The sequence below is a fragment of the Plasmodium yoelii genome (genome assembly GCF_900002385.2).
Source record: "Plasmodium yoelii strain 17X genome assembly, chromosome: 14".
Taxonomy (NCBI): domain Eukaryota; phylum Apicomplexa; class Aconoidasida; order Haemosporida; family Plasmodiidae; genus Plasmodium; species Plasmodium yoelii.
In genome coordinates this window covers 1,256,863-1,271,925 of record NC_036186.2, presented here as the reverse complement: position 1 = coordinate 1,271,925, position 15,063 = coordinate 1,256,863, and the positions used below count along the sequence as shown (strand labels likewise).

Here is a 15,063-nt window from a genome sequence, read left to right as displayed (position 1 = left end):
GTAAATACAAATTAAAAGAATTTATGTCATTATATATATAGTGCATTTTTTATACAATTTAATGATTTTTCAATTCATTGAAATATATATTTTTTTTCTATAATATTTTTCATGTTACAAAATAAATTGTTCCATTTTTTAGATCTATTGCAATTATTATATATATGATTTATTTTTCAAAAAAAAAAAAGTAACGTTTCTCACTTGTGTTCGTGTCACAGGTAAATATTACCACGAACAAATATAATTTCTATAGGTATACATAAATATTACGTACATATTTATATATTGTAAAAATATATATATGTATACACGATATGGCTTTATATAAATTTGCGGTGTGTCCCTTGAAATTTTTCAATTTTGTTCATTTTATTTGCATTTATTCTGTTTTTTATTTGTCGAACATCATTATTTTCTTTATTCTATATTTTTAATAATTAAAAAAAAAATGTATCTTTAAGAAATATATTATCCCCTTATGTCAATAATATAGTCAAAAAAGAAATATTTTGTATATTAATATATGAAATGAAGCTGTTTCAAATGATAAAAAATATTTATAGAAAAAATAAAAAAATAATAATGATAATAATATAATAAAATAAGCAAAAAAATAAAAAGTAAAAAATAAAAAATACGAAAAAACGAAATATCTAGGAATTATTATCACGTTTCTTTAAAAAGGGGCAAATATAATAATAAACGGCATAGTGAGAAAGGGGGTAATACAAGTGAAGGTGAGTAATATATATTATATGTATATATTCTTTCCTTCTTCATATACAATTTAATTAAATGAAAAAATGAAAAAAGAAATAACTTTCAATGTATGCTATGGAGAGGAGGAGGAGAAAAAAAACGTAGTGGGATTACTCGTGGAAAATAATTTTGATGAAGTTTACGAGCCCCTAACTAGTGAAAGTTTGAGATTTTTTTTACCATTAAATGGGTTATATGTAATAGATTATCAATTACATTTTTTTAAATATAATGATATAAAAAAAATATATATTGTTGTAACACATCATGAAAAGGAATTACAAAGTTATGTTGAGAAATTTCAGAAAAGTAAAAGAAAATACAATGATTTAGATATAGAAATAATTAAAATGAACAAAAAGACAAAAAGCTTAGGAGATGTTTTAAGAGATTTTAAAAAATGTAAAGACGTATATGATGATATATTATTATTACTTTCTGATACTATACCTATATCAAATATAAAAGAAATAATTAAAGCTCATTTTATAAATAAAGAAAAATGTAAAAATCAAATTATGACGCTTTTACTAACTCATGACACAAATGATAATATGAAAAATCAGGATGAAGAATTTGTAATTGCTTATGACAATTTTACACTTAAACTGTTGTTATTTGAATATATAAAAAATAAAAATTATATAAGCATAACCAATGAGATATTTGATCAAGTAAATAATAATAGCAAAAATGTAAAATCAAAGAAAAAAGAAAATAAACCATTTACTCAAGTAAACAATAAAAAAGAAACAGCTGTAGGAGAACGCTCGATTTTTTCTACCCTTAGTTCTTCAGCTAGTTCTATTATTATATCTTGTGATGTGCTCATACCAAATATATATATTATAACCCCTGATGTTTTAAAACTATTTGAAGATAATTTTGATTATCAATGTATTCGTAAAGATTTAATTTATAATATATTAAAACAAGAAATAAAAATTGAAGAAATATATGTACATGAATTAAATGATGATCATAATTATACAGAATGCAATCAAATGATTGTTACTTTATTTGATTTTCGAATTTATTACAATTTTTATAAAACATTAATAGAAAAAAATATTCATCCATTTTTATCTAAAGCACATCATCTTTTACCTGATATGCCTCAATTAATTTATACCGAGCCAGGATTTTATAGGTCCAAAAATTCATTATTTAGTGATGATTGTAAAATCTTCAAATCAAGTTCTATTGAAAATTTTTCAGAAATCATGAATGATACAACTATTGAAAATTCGACCATATGTAAAAATTGTAAAATTCATAAAAATGTTACAATTGTAAATAGTATTATCGGAAAAAATACTACTATAAAAAGTAACGTAGTTATATTAAATTCTTTTGTTAGTGAAAATGTAATCATTAATAAAAATGTGTTTATTGATGAGGGTTGTATTATTGGAAAAAATATGAATATACCGGAGGGACTAAGGATTAAAAAATATACCAGACTTAGCAATTACAAATATGAAATGGCTAAAGGAAAACTTGCTGAAGCAAGCAGCCATGAGCTCGAGGACGCGAAAGGGAAAGAAACTAAGGAAGATATAAAGGAAGAGATAAAGGAAGAGATAAAAGATGAGGTTAAAGAAGAGATAAAGGAAGAGGTTAAAGAAGAGATAAAGGAAGAGGTTAAAGAAGAGATAAAGGAAGAGATAAAGGAAGAGGTTAAAGAAGAGATAAAAGATGAGGTTAAAGAAGAAATAAAGGAAGAGATAAAGGAAGAAATACAAGATGAGGGTAAAGAAGATATAAAGGAAGAGGGCAAAGAAGAGATAAAGGAAGAGGGCAAAGAAGAGATAAAGGAAGAGGTTAAAGAAGAGATAAAAGATGAGGTTAAAGAAGAAATAAAGGAAGAGATAAAGGAAGAAATAAAATATGAGGGTAAAGAAGAGATAAAAGATGAGATAAAAGATGAGGGTAAAGAAGAAATACAAGATGAGGGTAAAGAAGAGATAAAAGATGAGGGTAAAGAAGAAATACAAGATGAGGGTAAAGAAGAGATAAAGGAAGAGGGCAAAGAAGAGATAAAAGATGAGGGCAAAGAAGAGATAAAAGATGAGGGTAAAGAAGAGATAAAAGATGAGGTTAAAGAAGAAATAAAGGAAGAAATAAAAGATGAGGTTAAAGAAGAAATAAAAGATGAGGTTAAAGATGAGGGCAAAGAAGAGATGATAACAGTAAATGTGAAGGAACACGTTGAAGGAAGCAAGGTTGACAGTGAAAAGGAGAGGGTTGAGGAGGTGACGATTGATGTCGAGGAGGCAAAGAAGGGCGAGGAAGAGGAGTTCAATATAGAAAACTACATAGTTAAAACAAAATATTCTGATGAAAAATTAAGATCGTTTTTTTTCTATACTCATAATTCTGAAGATGATAAAAAGTTAAAAACATTGAGTTCGTTAGAATATGACTCAGACGAAGAAATTGAAAGTAGCTCAGATTATTCTGGAGATAAGGAATATGATGCACTATATTGTAGCGATGAAAATGATAACGAATCTGAAACACATGATAATAATAATTTTGGAATTGAATATGATAATTCAAATGAAACATCGATAGAAAGTGAAAAAGCTACTTTTGATAATGAAATATCATTATTATGTAAAGAAGCTTTTGAAAAGCCACAATTTATGAATCATAAAATATTAGAAATGAAAAGTTTTCGTCTTTCACAGAATTATACAGATTTAGATGTAATCATATCATTTTTTCCAATTTTTTGGCAATTTATAAATAATCTAGAATTTGAAAAAGATACATGGATTGATAAATTTGACGATACTAAATTAGATTTACTTTTTTCGTCATTTTTAATAGATGAACCAATATATTATGAAACTATTTATGATTTAATTCTCGAGTTTTCAAAGAAAACATATTTAGATAATAATGTCAAAAATAACATACATGGCCCTAGCCGACTTTGTAACACTTTTGAGTATATATACCATTCAGATATTTTTGAGTTTAACCACTTTAATAAGTAATAATTAATTTGAAACACAAAAAACAAAAAGAAACAAATGATGAATTGTGTGAACATATTTATATTTTTACGAATTAAAACATATATTCATGATTATTATGAGAAAATACATGTATACATATACGTGGTAATTTTTCATCTCTTTATATTATACCATGTTATATTATTTTGAATTTTTTTTTTTTGCAGATGGATTAATAACCGAGGAAATGACGATTATTTGGTAGACAACAAACGGCTAAAAGCTTTCGCTGAATGGGTTTCAGGGGAGTAGCTATTTTTATAGCTAGAAATGGCCTAAAGTTTTTTATGTCAATATATGCTAATATATTTTTTCGTTATTTATTGATTTCCCCTGTTTAATCATGTTTTATGTTTCCTCACATAAATATATATAACTATTGGATTATATTAATTTTTTTTTAATATCCAATGTTTATTTATTTTATAAAAATTGTCCATAAAACGGTATTTACTCTTTCGACGTGAATATGCTTATCCTATGCATACACGTGTGCATTTCATCGTTGTGTATCATTTAAAATAAATTTGTGCCTTTATTGCACTTAAATATATATGTTATTAATTTTATTTATTTTTTTGGTTAAATGAAAGCCATTCTGTAAATTATTTTATTATATGCTATAACATTTTTAATGAATTTATAAAATAACGCTTAAAAATAATTTATCATTAAAAGAAAAATTAAATACTGTTTTAAATATAATTATATATTAATTATACACACTATAATATTTGCTCAGAATATTAAGAAAATTGTAGTGCATTTTTTTGATGATGTTATTTTTGTATTAAGAACGGATTTCGAAACCGTTAAAAAAAGTATACACTACAAAAATTTTATATATATGAATGGAGTAAATTATTTTTTATTTTTTATTTTTTAAAATATGAGTAAATAGCTTTCTATATAATTAAAGCAATTGCAAATTGTTACAAAAGGTGCACACTTTTGAGCGCGTGTTATTATGTATGCATTTAATGCTCCATTTTACAAAAGTTTATATATATTATAGGATTAAAATTGGGAACAAATTTAATGATTTTCTATTGCTAGCTTATTAGTATCATTTTTCTATTCATAAATTTACATAGTTTGTTAGAATACAAACTTTCGTGACTTTGTAGGCCAAACAAAATTCATATAATTTATATACATGCATAGCAGTTGCAATTGGATCTAATTTTTTTTTGATAATTTCATACTAATGTAGAAATATATGAAAATTATCATTTATATGCTCCTATTTTTATAAATGTGTGGGAAAAAATAATGTATATAAAAATAATAAAAAAATAAATATATGGGTATGCATGTCAAATAAATTCCGTTTTAAGGAAAAAAATAATAAATCTGGAGAAATATGTGTTCACAATAAAATACGATTCAAAGTGGTTCATCGTTTTTTTTTTTTTTTTTTTTTCCCCCCTAATAAATTTCTTTTATATACTAACAAAATGATTGTAAAAAAACAAAAATAATAATGCCGTTTTGAGTATTTTTATACGATTCTATAATAATATAGTATTTATATATTTTTTAATAAATTTTATTATTATGTTAATACGTTAAAAAAAAGAAAAAACATTCTTTTTTACAAAATTGGTAATTTAGTTTTAATTTGTTACATATATATCGATGCATACGCTATGCATATTTATTGATAAAAATAGATAACATATTTATAGTTTTCTATTGAAGCAGGTAGCTATTTCTCTTCTAATATATTTACGTTTTTTTTTTTCCTTCTATCCATTTTTGGCTCATTACCATTTCGAATGTATATAATATATAGGAGTATATATATGCATAACTTTATATTGTTCACAATTTAATATTTTGATTTTTACAATATATAATACATTTTATTTCTTCCTTATAATAACATTTTTCATAATAATTTTTTGTATATTAAACAAAACATCCACTCTTTTTATTCTTATATTTTGCAACTCGTACATATTTATGTGGATATTTTCACTAGGAATAGTTTATACATCCAACCTATGTAGTTTGTAAATTGCAAGCATATACAAACATATATATATGCATATATATTTCTACTGAAAAATAAACATAAACGAATATAAAATTAATGCGAATTGTATTGAATGCATTTAAAAAGGTGACAGAAATAAAGACAAGAAATCAGTACATACATATAGTTTCAAAAAGAATGTGCAGCACCAATTCTGAAATTGATATCCCAGAGGCGGATCGAATAGAATCTCAAAAATTATTTGATGAACTAAAAGAATTAAATATAAATTACAAAGAAGTAAAACATGGGAAAGTAAATTCCATTAAAGAAATTTTAGATTTAAATTTGGAAAAATCTGAAAATGTAATAAAAAATTTATTTTTAAAAGATAAAAAAAAAAATTATTTTTATCTATGTGTAGCTAACTGGAAAAAATTAGATTTAAAAAATGTATCAACTCAATTAAAAACATCAAATTTAAGATTTGTTGATGATGAAAATTTAAAAAATATATTAAATGTAAATCCAGGATCTCTTACTCCATTTTCTATTAAATCAGATAAAGATAATATTGTCAAATTATATTTTGATGAAGACATAAAAAATATGGATGAAGTTATTATTCATCCTATGCACAATTATAGCTGTATATATGTAAAAACAACTGATGTTATTAAATATTGTGATTTGCATAATCATACACCCGAATTTATAAATTTATCAGATTCAAAAGATACAGAAAATCAAAATATAAAAAGAGATGATAGTAATATTAATGAGGAAAGTTCAAAAGACACAGCCAAATTACCACATGGTGAAAATAACAATAATAAGCACGGGAAAAACGATGATAAAATAAATGATCGAGATAAAGGAAAGGATGGAAGTAATATCCTTGGAATAACTTCAAAAAAAGAACAAAATTTTTCAGATTGGTATACACAAGTAATTGTAAAAAGTGAATTAATAGAATATTATGACATTTCTGGATGTTATATATTAAGACCTGCTTCTTACTACATATGGGAATGTATCCAAACATTTTTTAATAACGAGATAAAGAAATTGGATGTAGAAAATTCCTATTTTCCATTATTTGTTACAAAAAATAAATTAGAAAAAGAAAAAAATCATATAGAAGGTTTTAGTCCAGAAGTTGCTTGGGTCACCAAATATGGTGATACAAATTTACCTGAAGAAATTGCTATAAGGCCTACTAGTGAAACCATTATGTATTCTGTATTTTCAAAATGGATCAGATCCCACAGAGATTTGCCATTAAAATTAAATCAATGGAATACAGTAGTTAGATGGGAATTTAAACAACCAACACCTTTTATTAGAACAAGAGAATTTTTATGGCAAGAAGGACATACAGCACATAAAAATGAAGAAGAAGCTGTAAAAATGGTATTTGATATATTAGATATATATAGAAGATGGTATGAAGAATGCTTAGCAGTACCAGTTATTAAAGGAATAAAAAGTGAAGGAGAAAAATTCGGTGGAGCTAATTTTACATCAACTAATGAAACATTTATAAGTGAAAGCGGAAGAGCTATACAAGCAGCTACATCACATTATTTAGGTACAAATTTTGCAAAAATGTTTAAAATTGAATTTGAAGATGAACAAGAAAATAAACAATTTGTACATCAAACTTCATGGGGATGTACTACTAGATCTATAGGTGTTATGATAATGATGCATAGTGATAATAAAGGATTAATTTTACCACCAAATGTTGCAAAATATAAAGTTGTTATTGTACCTATTTTATATAAAAATACTGATGAAACTGCTATTTTTAATTATTGTAAAGATATAGAAAAAGTCTTAAAAAATGCACAAATTAATTGTGTATTTGATGATAGAGATTTATATTCTCCAGGTTATAAATTTAACCATTGGGAATTGCGAGGTATACCAATAAGAATAGAAGTAGGCCCAAAAGATATACAAAATAATTCTTGTGTTTTTGTTCGTCGAGATAATAATCAAAAATTCAATATTAAAAAAGAAAGCGTATTATTAGAAACACAACAAATGTTAGTTGATATACATAAAAACTTATTTTTAAAAGCTAAAAAAAAATTAGATGATTCTATTGTTCAAATTACTTCATTTGACCAAGTTATGGATGCCCTTAATAAAAAAAAAATGGTGTTAGCACCATGGTGTGAAGATATAACAACCGAAGAAGAAATCAAAAAAGAAACACAAAGGCTATCTATGAACCAAACAAATACTGAAACCTCACTTAGCGGGGCTATGAAACCTTTATGTATACCCCTTGATCAGCCCCCTATGCCACCAAATACCAAATGCTTTTGGACTGGAAAACCAGCAAAAAGATGGTGCCTCTTTGGAAGAAGTTACTAAGAGTAACAATATGTTACAAAGTTTGGGTTTGGTAGAAGATTCCCCAAAATATATTTTTTTTCCTTCATTTTTCCAGCATCGTTCGCTTCGTTTTATTTCTATTAAAAATGTATCTTTAAAAAAAATGTGGATGTTAATTTTGCATACACTTAGAATTATACAATATGGAACATTAAACCAATATAATGTGTGTTTATATTATTATTTTTTTCATTTCATTTATTTTTCATATAAATTAACATAACATGTAAATTTTTAAGCGGTAAAATGTAAATATATTAAATTTATGTTTTTTTTTTAAAAATTATATAAATATAATTTTTTTTTCATTTTGAAAAATAATTCTCAAGCTGAGAAAACATACATTGGGGAACCTTAATTTGTTATTAAAAAATATATATTTTTTTTTTTTTGAGGCGGTATAGTATAAGCAGATTAAATTTCGCATTTATTTTAGCATATGACTTTCCAAAAACGTTACTAAAAGTGAAACGGTTTGTAGGTTATATAAATAATGTAAATGCATATGTATTCGCTATATATATGTATTTTTTTTATTTATTTGTTATTTTTTGTTCTTCCTTAATTTTAATGAATATATTCAAACAGTTTTCCGAAAATTTGTCGCTTTAATAAAGATATAATTTTTAACATAATTAAATTTGCATGAATTTATATTAGCAAAAATAAATAAGTAAATAAATAATGGCATCAAACATTTTGTTCGAAGACCGTTTTGTTATAAGCAATGTAGATAATTCAAAATTTGAAAAAGTCAGTAGAATAAAAGCTAAAAGTACGGGTTATGATGCTGAATTAATCCTTGATGTCCATTCAGAATTGTTTAAAGTTGAAGAAAAGAAGGTGGCACAAATAATAAAAAAAAGAGAAAAAAAAAAATTAAATCATCATCATGTTAATTTTAATTTATCGTTTTTATTCAAATATATAACTTTATTGGTATATATAATATATTTTTTTGATGTAATATTTTAAAAAAATTTATAGGCTATATACTTAGCTCTTCAAGATAATTTTATGGGGAAAAATGATGAAAAAACATGGGAACAAACTGATAATAAGTCATTAAATAATATTGAATATATTATGAGTGGTCGAATTTTTAAATTTGAGGAACTTTCATCCGAAAGAAGGTTTACTTTCATGCTAAGCATATTTTATCATATAAACTGATTATACATATATATATCCATATGTCATATGCTATTTATGCAATAGTTTATGACATGGTCTCAATGAACAATAAAATTATTCTATTCATTTATTATATAGTGTGCAACTCTCTATATGTATATATTAATATGGTTATATTATAATGTTACATATTCAAATTTATATATTTTTCTTTTTTAAGGACTGTTTATGCTTCATATGGGGGACTAATGATGGCACTAACAGCAGATAAACAATTTATAGGAGATCTAGAAATAGACATGAAAATTTACTTACTTGCCAAAAATGTGGATATTGAAATAGCATAAGATATAAAGCGTTACCATACTTTTTTTTTAATTTCACAAGTATTTGCTCACACAATTTTGCCCAAACGAGCATGTTATGTTTTTATTTTTTTAACATCTTTTAATATTATCAAATATATATCCATAATATACTTTTTTTCTTTGATCTTTGTTATTATTATTTTCTTTCCCACCATTTTTGTAAATAAATACAAAGAAAAAATAGTGTTTTATTTTAAACTATTATAAAACTTTATTATATTTTTGATGATATGCTATTTTTTTTTTTTGGTAAATTTGTAAATATTAAGACTTCCAATGCAGAAGTTTAATAAAAAAAATATAGCTACATCATTTGATTATATTACTTTTTTTGAGAGTTTTCAGATTTTATTCAAAAACACATAAATTGATAGTAATGTAAAAGGAAAAAAAATTATAGCAGTGGTAAAAATGTAAACTATTGCCTCTGCATGTGTATATAAGTTTTGAACTGCTTAATATACCATTCTAATATAAAATAAATAAATGGAATACAAGTGAATTTTAAATAAAAAAATATATAGGAATAATTATGGAATAAAATATGCATACAATATGAATATAGGCATATATAGACGAATACGTGTTTGTACACATATTATAAAATAAATCATGTAAAAATGAAAGAAAAAAATACAATATAGTTATAAAAGAGCGGTTTTTATTTAATATGCATCACATTGTACACAAAAATGTGTATTTTATTCTTTTATTTCTTTTATTGTCCTATCTTTTACTACAAGAATGTGCATTCTTATTTATATGATCATTGTTTCTTAATTTATATATTCCATTTTATATTAATTTTTTTATAAATTTGCTAATATACTCTCCGATTTTTGTGATGGAAAGGAAATGGAAAGTAGTTATTTATGTATAAAATTAATTATCCGGATTTAAATAATAGTATAGCTACTTGTCCAATATAGAAATAAATAAAATTCTTAGTTTCATGTGTAACATATGATCCAAAATTCCTTCCGACTACACAATGCCAGGTAGGGTCATATTTCCTGTCAAACTCTTTTTTTATATGTGCCGCAATATCTTTTTCGACATTGTATTTTTGTAGAGCTTGATTAGCACAATCAATTGCATCAATTTGCATTTCTTCGGTCATATCTACATTTTTTACAACCGCATTTTTATTTGGTTTTCTATCAGCCATTTTTTACAAATAAATGTACATGCGCATATATAAATATTTACAATACATATATATATATAAACGTATATATTACGTCTATATGTTTATTATATTATTATGGAAATGGGAAAATAAAAATAAACGATTATGATAATTTTATTAAAAAATAAAATAGAAAAGGCGTAAATATTTTTTTTTATAAAATGTCTAGGATTTACTACAATTTATGGATATTTTGCATATAATAATTTATATATTTGTTATATAATAATATCGAATAAAAGTTTTATATATGTTTTGTCCTTCCTTTTATTCCTGCTCAATATCATTTTTATATGCCATATAAATATAATACATATGCTATATATACTTAAATAAAATAGCATTTAATTTAATTTTGAAAAAATGAGTAATAGATATATCTTTTATTGTTTCTGCGGCATTTTTAATTATTATTTATTCTCTTTGTGAGCAAATCCCTTGTTTTATTATTTTATTTATTTTTTTTTTAGTAAAGAATTTCAATCTTCATAAAGTTCCTTTAGCTAACTATCTATAATGCATACATAATTACACAAATAAATAATAATTATGTGTATTTTTTTAATAAATATACTAGCGATATACGAATTTTATGTAGGAATTTTGGCGTCTGATTCGGTTTACGCACATAAATATCGAATCGCCGTTTTATGCCGTCTAATTAGCATTCATATAAAATATTAGCTTTCCCTTTTTTCTTATTTATATTATTTGTATAAAAATTACATTTAATTTATATATAAACATATATATATATATTGTTTAAATAAACAAATATACGTATAAATTGCTATTGTACTTAAAAAAAATATTTTTTGAGGTAATCATATAAGCGGAAATGCTATATATCACAATTTCATATTACGCAATAAAAATAAAAAAATGCGCAAAATGATATCGAAAAAAAAATAAAAATGAATTAACTTGAAAAGGTACATAAAAATAATAAAATAATGTTTTTTTCTTTTTATGATTATTGCTTTATAAATATTTATAATTTTTTTCACAAATGTGTGTAAAAAAAAGAGAATAATATATAATAATCCTTAAATTGCATCGGCCTTAATTTTTCTTATTTCATTTTTTTTTTACTCCCAAGCTTTAATTTTGAATATATAAGTATAATAGGGTGTTATATGAAGCATTATTTAATGCTCAAAAGACAATAAATGTGTGATCTGCATATTCAATATTAATAAATAGCAATAGTAGTAGTAAAAATAGTGATGTGAAATAAAAAATTAATATAATGGGAAAAAATATATAAGGAACATGTATATACCGATTTTTTATGTGTGTATTATATGCATGTTTATGTGATATACAAATAAAAACAAAAATGAGAAAAATATCGGAAAAAATAAGAAAATTATAGGAAAAATATACGTAAAAAGCACATAAGCGTATGAAACATGCACAAAAAATATAAGAAAAAAATAAAGAAAAAATGAGTAAATGATAAAACGAAGATATAAATCTGTGAAATATTTTTCACTTAATGGGCATGGGCCTTTTGATTAAATAAACTGGACGTTGCTCCAGGAAGATCACTTGCTGACATATCGGAAACTTTAAAATATTCTGAATTTGTTAAAAACATTTTTGTAATAAAATATATAGAAACATATTGTAAAAATGCCGTTCCAAATAACATAAACCTTTGTCTCCAGTATGTATCAAATATATAGCATATCATAAAAATTATTGGAAACGAAAGTATGTAAAATAAGCCACATATATATAATTTTTGTAAAAATGTTGCAATCTTCTGTTGATTAGTGACCTTATATAGTTTACTTAAATTTATATGATATACAATTGCTAGTAATATTCTTAAAGCTAGTATTATGTAACCAGTTATGTTATCATTGTCAAAGTATTTTGATGACGAATCCTTGATATATGTGTTGTCGAATATGACTAAAATGATCTGAAAGAAAAAACAAAAATAATGTAATAGTATATGCATGCGCACATGTGTATATATAATAATGTTAAAAATCACATATAGAGAATGGTTATGACAGATAGCGGATTCACTATGTATTTATGCTTACGTGGAAAAAGGTAATAACAAAAAATATGATTTTTATTTTTGTAAAGTTGTTAATTTTGGCCTCAACAATTGTTATACCATAGCTTAGTGAAAGTAACATAGTACACATGATAATTTGTACTAAAAAGTTGAGTATATTGAATGTAAGTTTAAAAAGCTCAATTCCAATACCATTTTGTGAATAAACTAATAAATGTATAAATAATAAAAAGTTCGATATCAATTGTATTAATATTACAAATGCTAAACATACAACCATTACGTGCTTGTTTTGTTTTGATGAAATATTTTTAAAAATTTTTTCTCCATATTGGTAAATGAGATAAATATATAAAAGAGTTAATATGCTCGTAAAAAGGGGTGAATGCAATAACTCATAAGAAAAATGCGAATTATTTGTTTGTAGTATATTTACTTCATATTCTATATTGAATCCTTCATTTTCATATATATAATCAATTACTTGTTCATAAAATCCATTTTTATATAAATTATTATACATATTAGTAAAATTTTTCATTTTTTTAAAATCGTGATATTTAAGGAAAAAAGAAATGTCTTCTCTTTCTCCTTGTGTGAAGCTATTTTCTATAAATAAAAGTCTTTTCGGATTTTCTAAAAGTGTATTTTTATCAAAATTATATGTTTTATAATATTTTGTATCATCATCGTAATCATCATAATCATTATCCCTATTTCCATCATTTGATTGTAAAGCTGATAAATGTGAAATGTCTTTTCTTTCTGATGCATTTAATAGATATTCCCAATATGCTATTTTAGTTTTTATATTTAATTTCAAATTACGAATAAAATTATCATAACAATCATCAAACATTAAGAACCAAACATGAACACGATGTGTTGTTTTAGCATAAATGTTTTTATATTCATAATTCGAATTTTTCTCGTTAATAATAGATTCATAATTTAATATCCCTGATTGTAAAGATTTATTATTTTGTAATTCATTATAGATAGAACTAAAGGACTTTGAATATTTATTATTTGTAATTTTTTTTAAGTTATATGTTCTACTGTTAATTAAATCAGAATATTTAAATTGAAAAGGCACCTTAAATCTATGTACACTTCTTAAATTTCCAAAAGCATGACATTTTTCATTTTGATTAACATATTTTTCTTCAATATCAAGCATTAATGTAACTCTTTGTGAAAATGGTTTTTCATGATTATTAGTTAAGACATAATATGAATTATCATAATCCATATAAAATAATTTTTTATTTGCTATACCTTCGTTATTTGTATTAGTAGAGAAGTCATTACTATTCATTTTATAATAAGTCTGCACCATCTTCTCTAATATATTGTCTTTAAGTTTCATTTTAACATTAAATTCGCATGTCCCAATATTGCAACTAAACTTTGTTAAATAATGTATTTTTTCATTCTTTTTCATATAAAAATTTCCATGAAACACCTTACTTTCTACATCATGAATAATGAAATATGACACAATCACCATAAAAAGATAGCATATCGTTTTCTTTCCCATTTTTTTTTGAAATTATTTTTCGATTTAAATTTATTTTATGCAGACAAATTTTTATCATATATGTGTAAAAAATATAAACTATTCGTTTCTTTATATGAAAAAAATAGCTGTTACTGTTTTGAAATGTACACATATAAATGTGTATCTACATATGTTCCATACATAGGTTTCTTTCTTCCTTTTTTTTATGCATAAAATCAAATTCATGTAAAATAAAAAAATGCATACATTTTCAAATATATTATTATAATATATAGGTGATTCAAGTATAAAATATTTCAAAATTGAAATTTCATTGATAATATAATAAAATATGTTAACTTTAAAAAAAACTTAAAAGTATTTTTATATTGCCCTATTTAGTCTTTAAAAGGCGATTAATGTAGAAAACATAATAAAAGGAAATAAAATGAATTAAATTGGCACACCAATTTAACTAAAGAATAACAACGATAAAATAAAAATTACCATATAAAAAGGAAATGCGACAAAAAAAAAGAACTATAACTGGACAACACACATGCCTATGCTTATTTTAAATATAAAAAATAATGATTATTATTGAGCTATAATATGTAAGCGAGGCATGGAAATTGAAAAATTATTTTATTTTATTATTTTTTTT

General features: G+C 23.5%; 5 protein-coding genes across 5 annotated transcripts; 3 read left to right on the top strand and 2 right to left on the bottom strand.

Annotated features, from left to right (window-relative positions):
* Positions 1-806: 806 nt before the first annotated feature.
* PY17X_1431900 (conserved Plasmodium protein, unknown function) lies at positions 807-4,040 on the top strand (the record flags this gene model as incomplete). The annotated part of the gene is made up of 2 exons (XM_724774.1): positions 807-3,763; positions 3,956-4,040. 2 exons carry the CDS (start codon positions 807-809, stop codon positions 4,038-4,040), a joined length of 3,042 nt encoding a protein of 1,013 aa, XP_729867.1.
* A 1,843-nt stretch (positions 4,041-5,883) lies between these two features.
* Positions 5,884-8,151, top strand: PY17X_1431800 (proline--tRNA ligase, putative; the record flags this gene model as incomplete). Its single annotated transcript, XM_724773.2, has 1 exon — positions 5,884-8,151. One exon carries the CDS (start codon positions 5,884-5,886, stop codon positions 8,149-8,151), a length of 2,268 nt encoding a protein of 755 aa, XP_729866.2.
* Positions 8,152-8,856: 705 nt separating this feature from the next.
* On the top strand, positions 8,857-9,653 carry PY17X_1431700 (DNA-directed RNA polymerases I, II, and III subunit RPABC3, putative; the record flags this gene model as incomplete). The annotated part of the gene is made up of 3 exons (XM_022957553.1): positions 8,857-9,015; positions 9,160-9,305; positions 9,527-9,653. 3 exons carry the CDS (start codon positions 8,857-8,859, stop codon positions 9,651-9,653), a joined length of 432 nt encoding a protein of 143 aa, XP_022812924.1.
* Positions 9,654-10,560: 907 nt separating this feature from the next.
* On the bottom strand, positions 10,561-10,842 carry PY17X_1431600 (dynein light chain 1, putative; the record flags this gene model as incomplete). The annotated part of the gene is made up of 1 exon (XM_724771.1): positions 10,561-10,842. One exon carries the CDS (start codon positions 10,840-10,842, stop codon positions 10,561-10,563), a length of 282 nt encoding a protein of 93 aa, XP_729864.1.
* A 1,516-nt stretch (positions 10,843-12,358) lies between these two features.
* On the bottom strand, positions 12,359-14,438 carry PY17X_1431500 (uncharacterized protein; the record flags this gene model as incomplete). The annotated part of the gene is made up of 2 exons (XM_724770.2): positions 12,359-12,793; positions 12,921-14,438. 2 exons carry the CDS (start codon positions 14,436-14,438, stop codon positions 12,359-12,361), a joined length of 1,953 nt encoding a protein of 650 aa, XP_729863.2.
* Between the last annotated feature and the right edge of the window lie 625 nt (positions 14,439-15,063).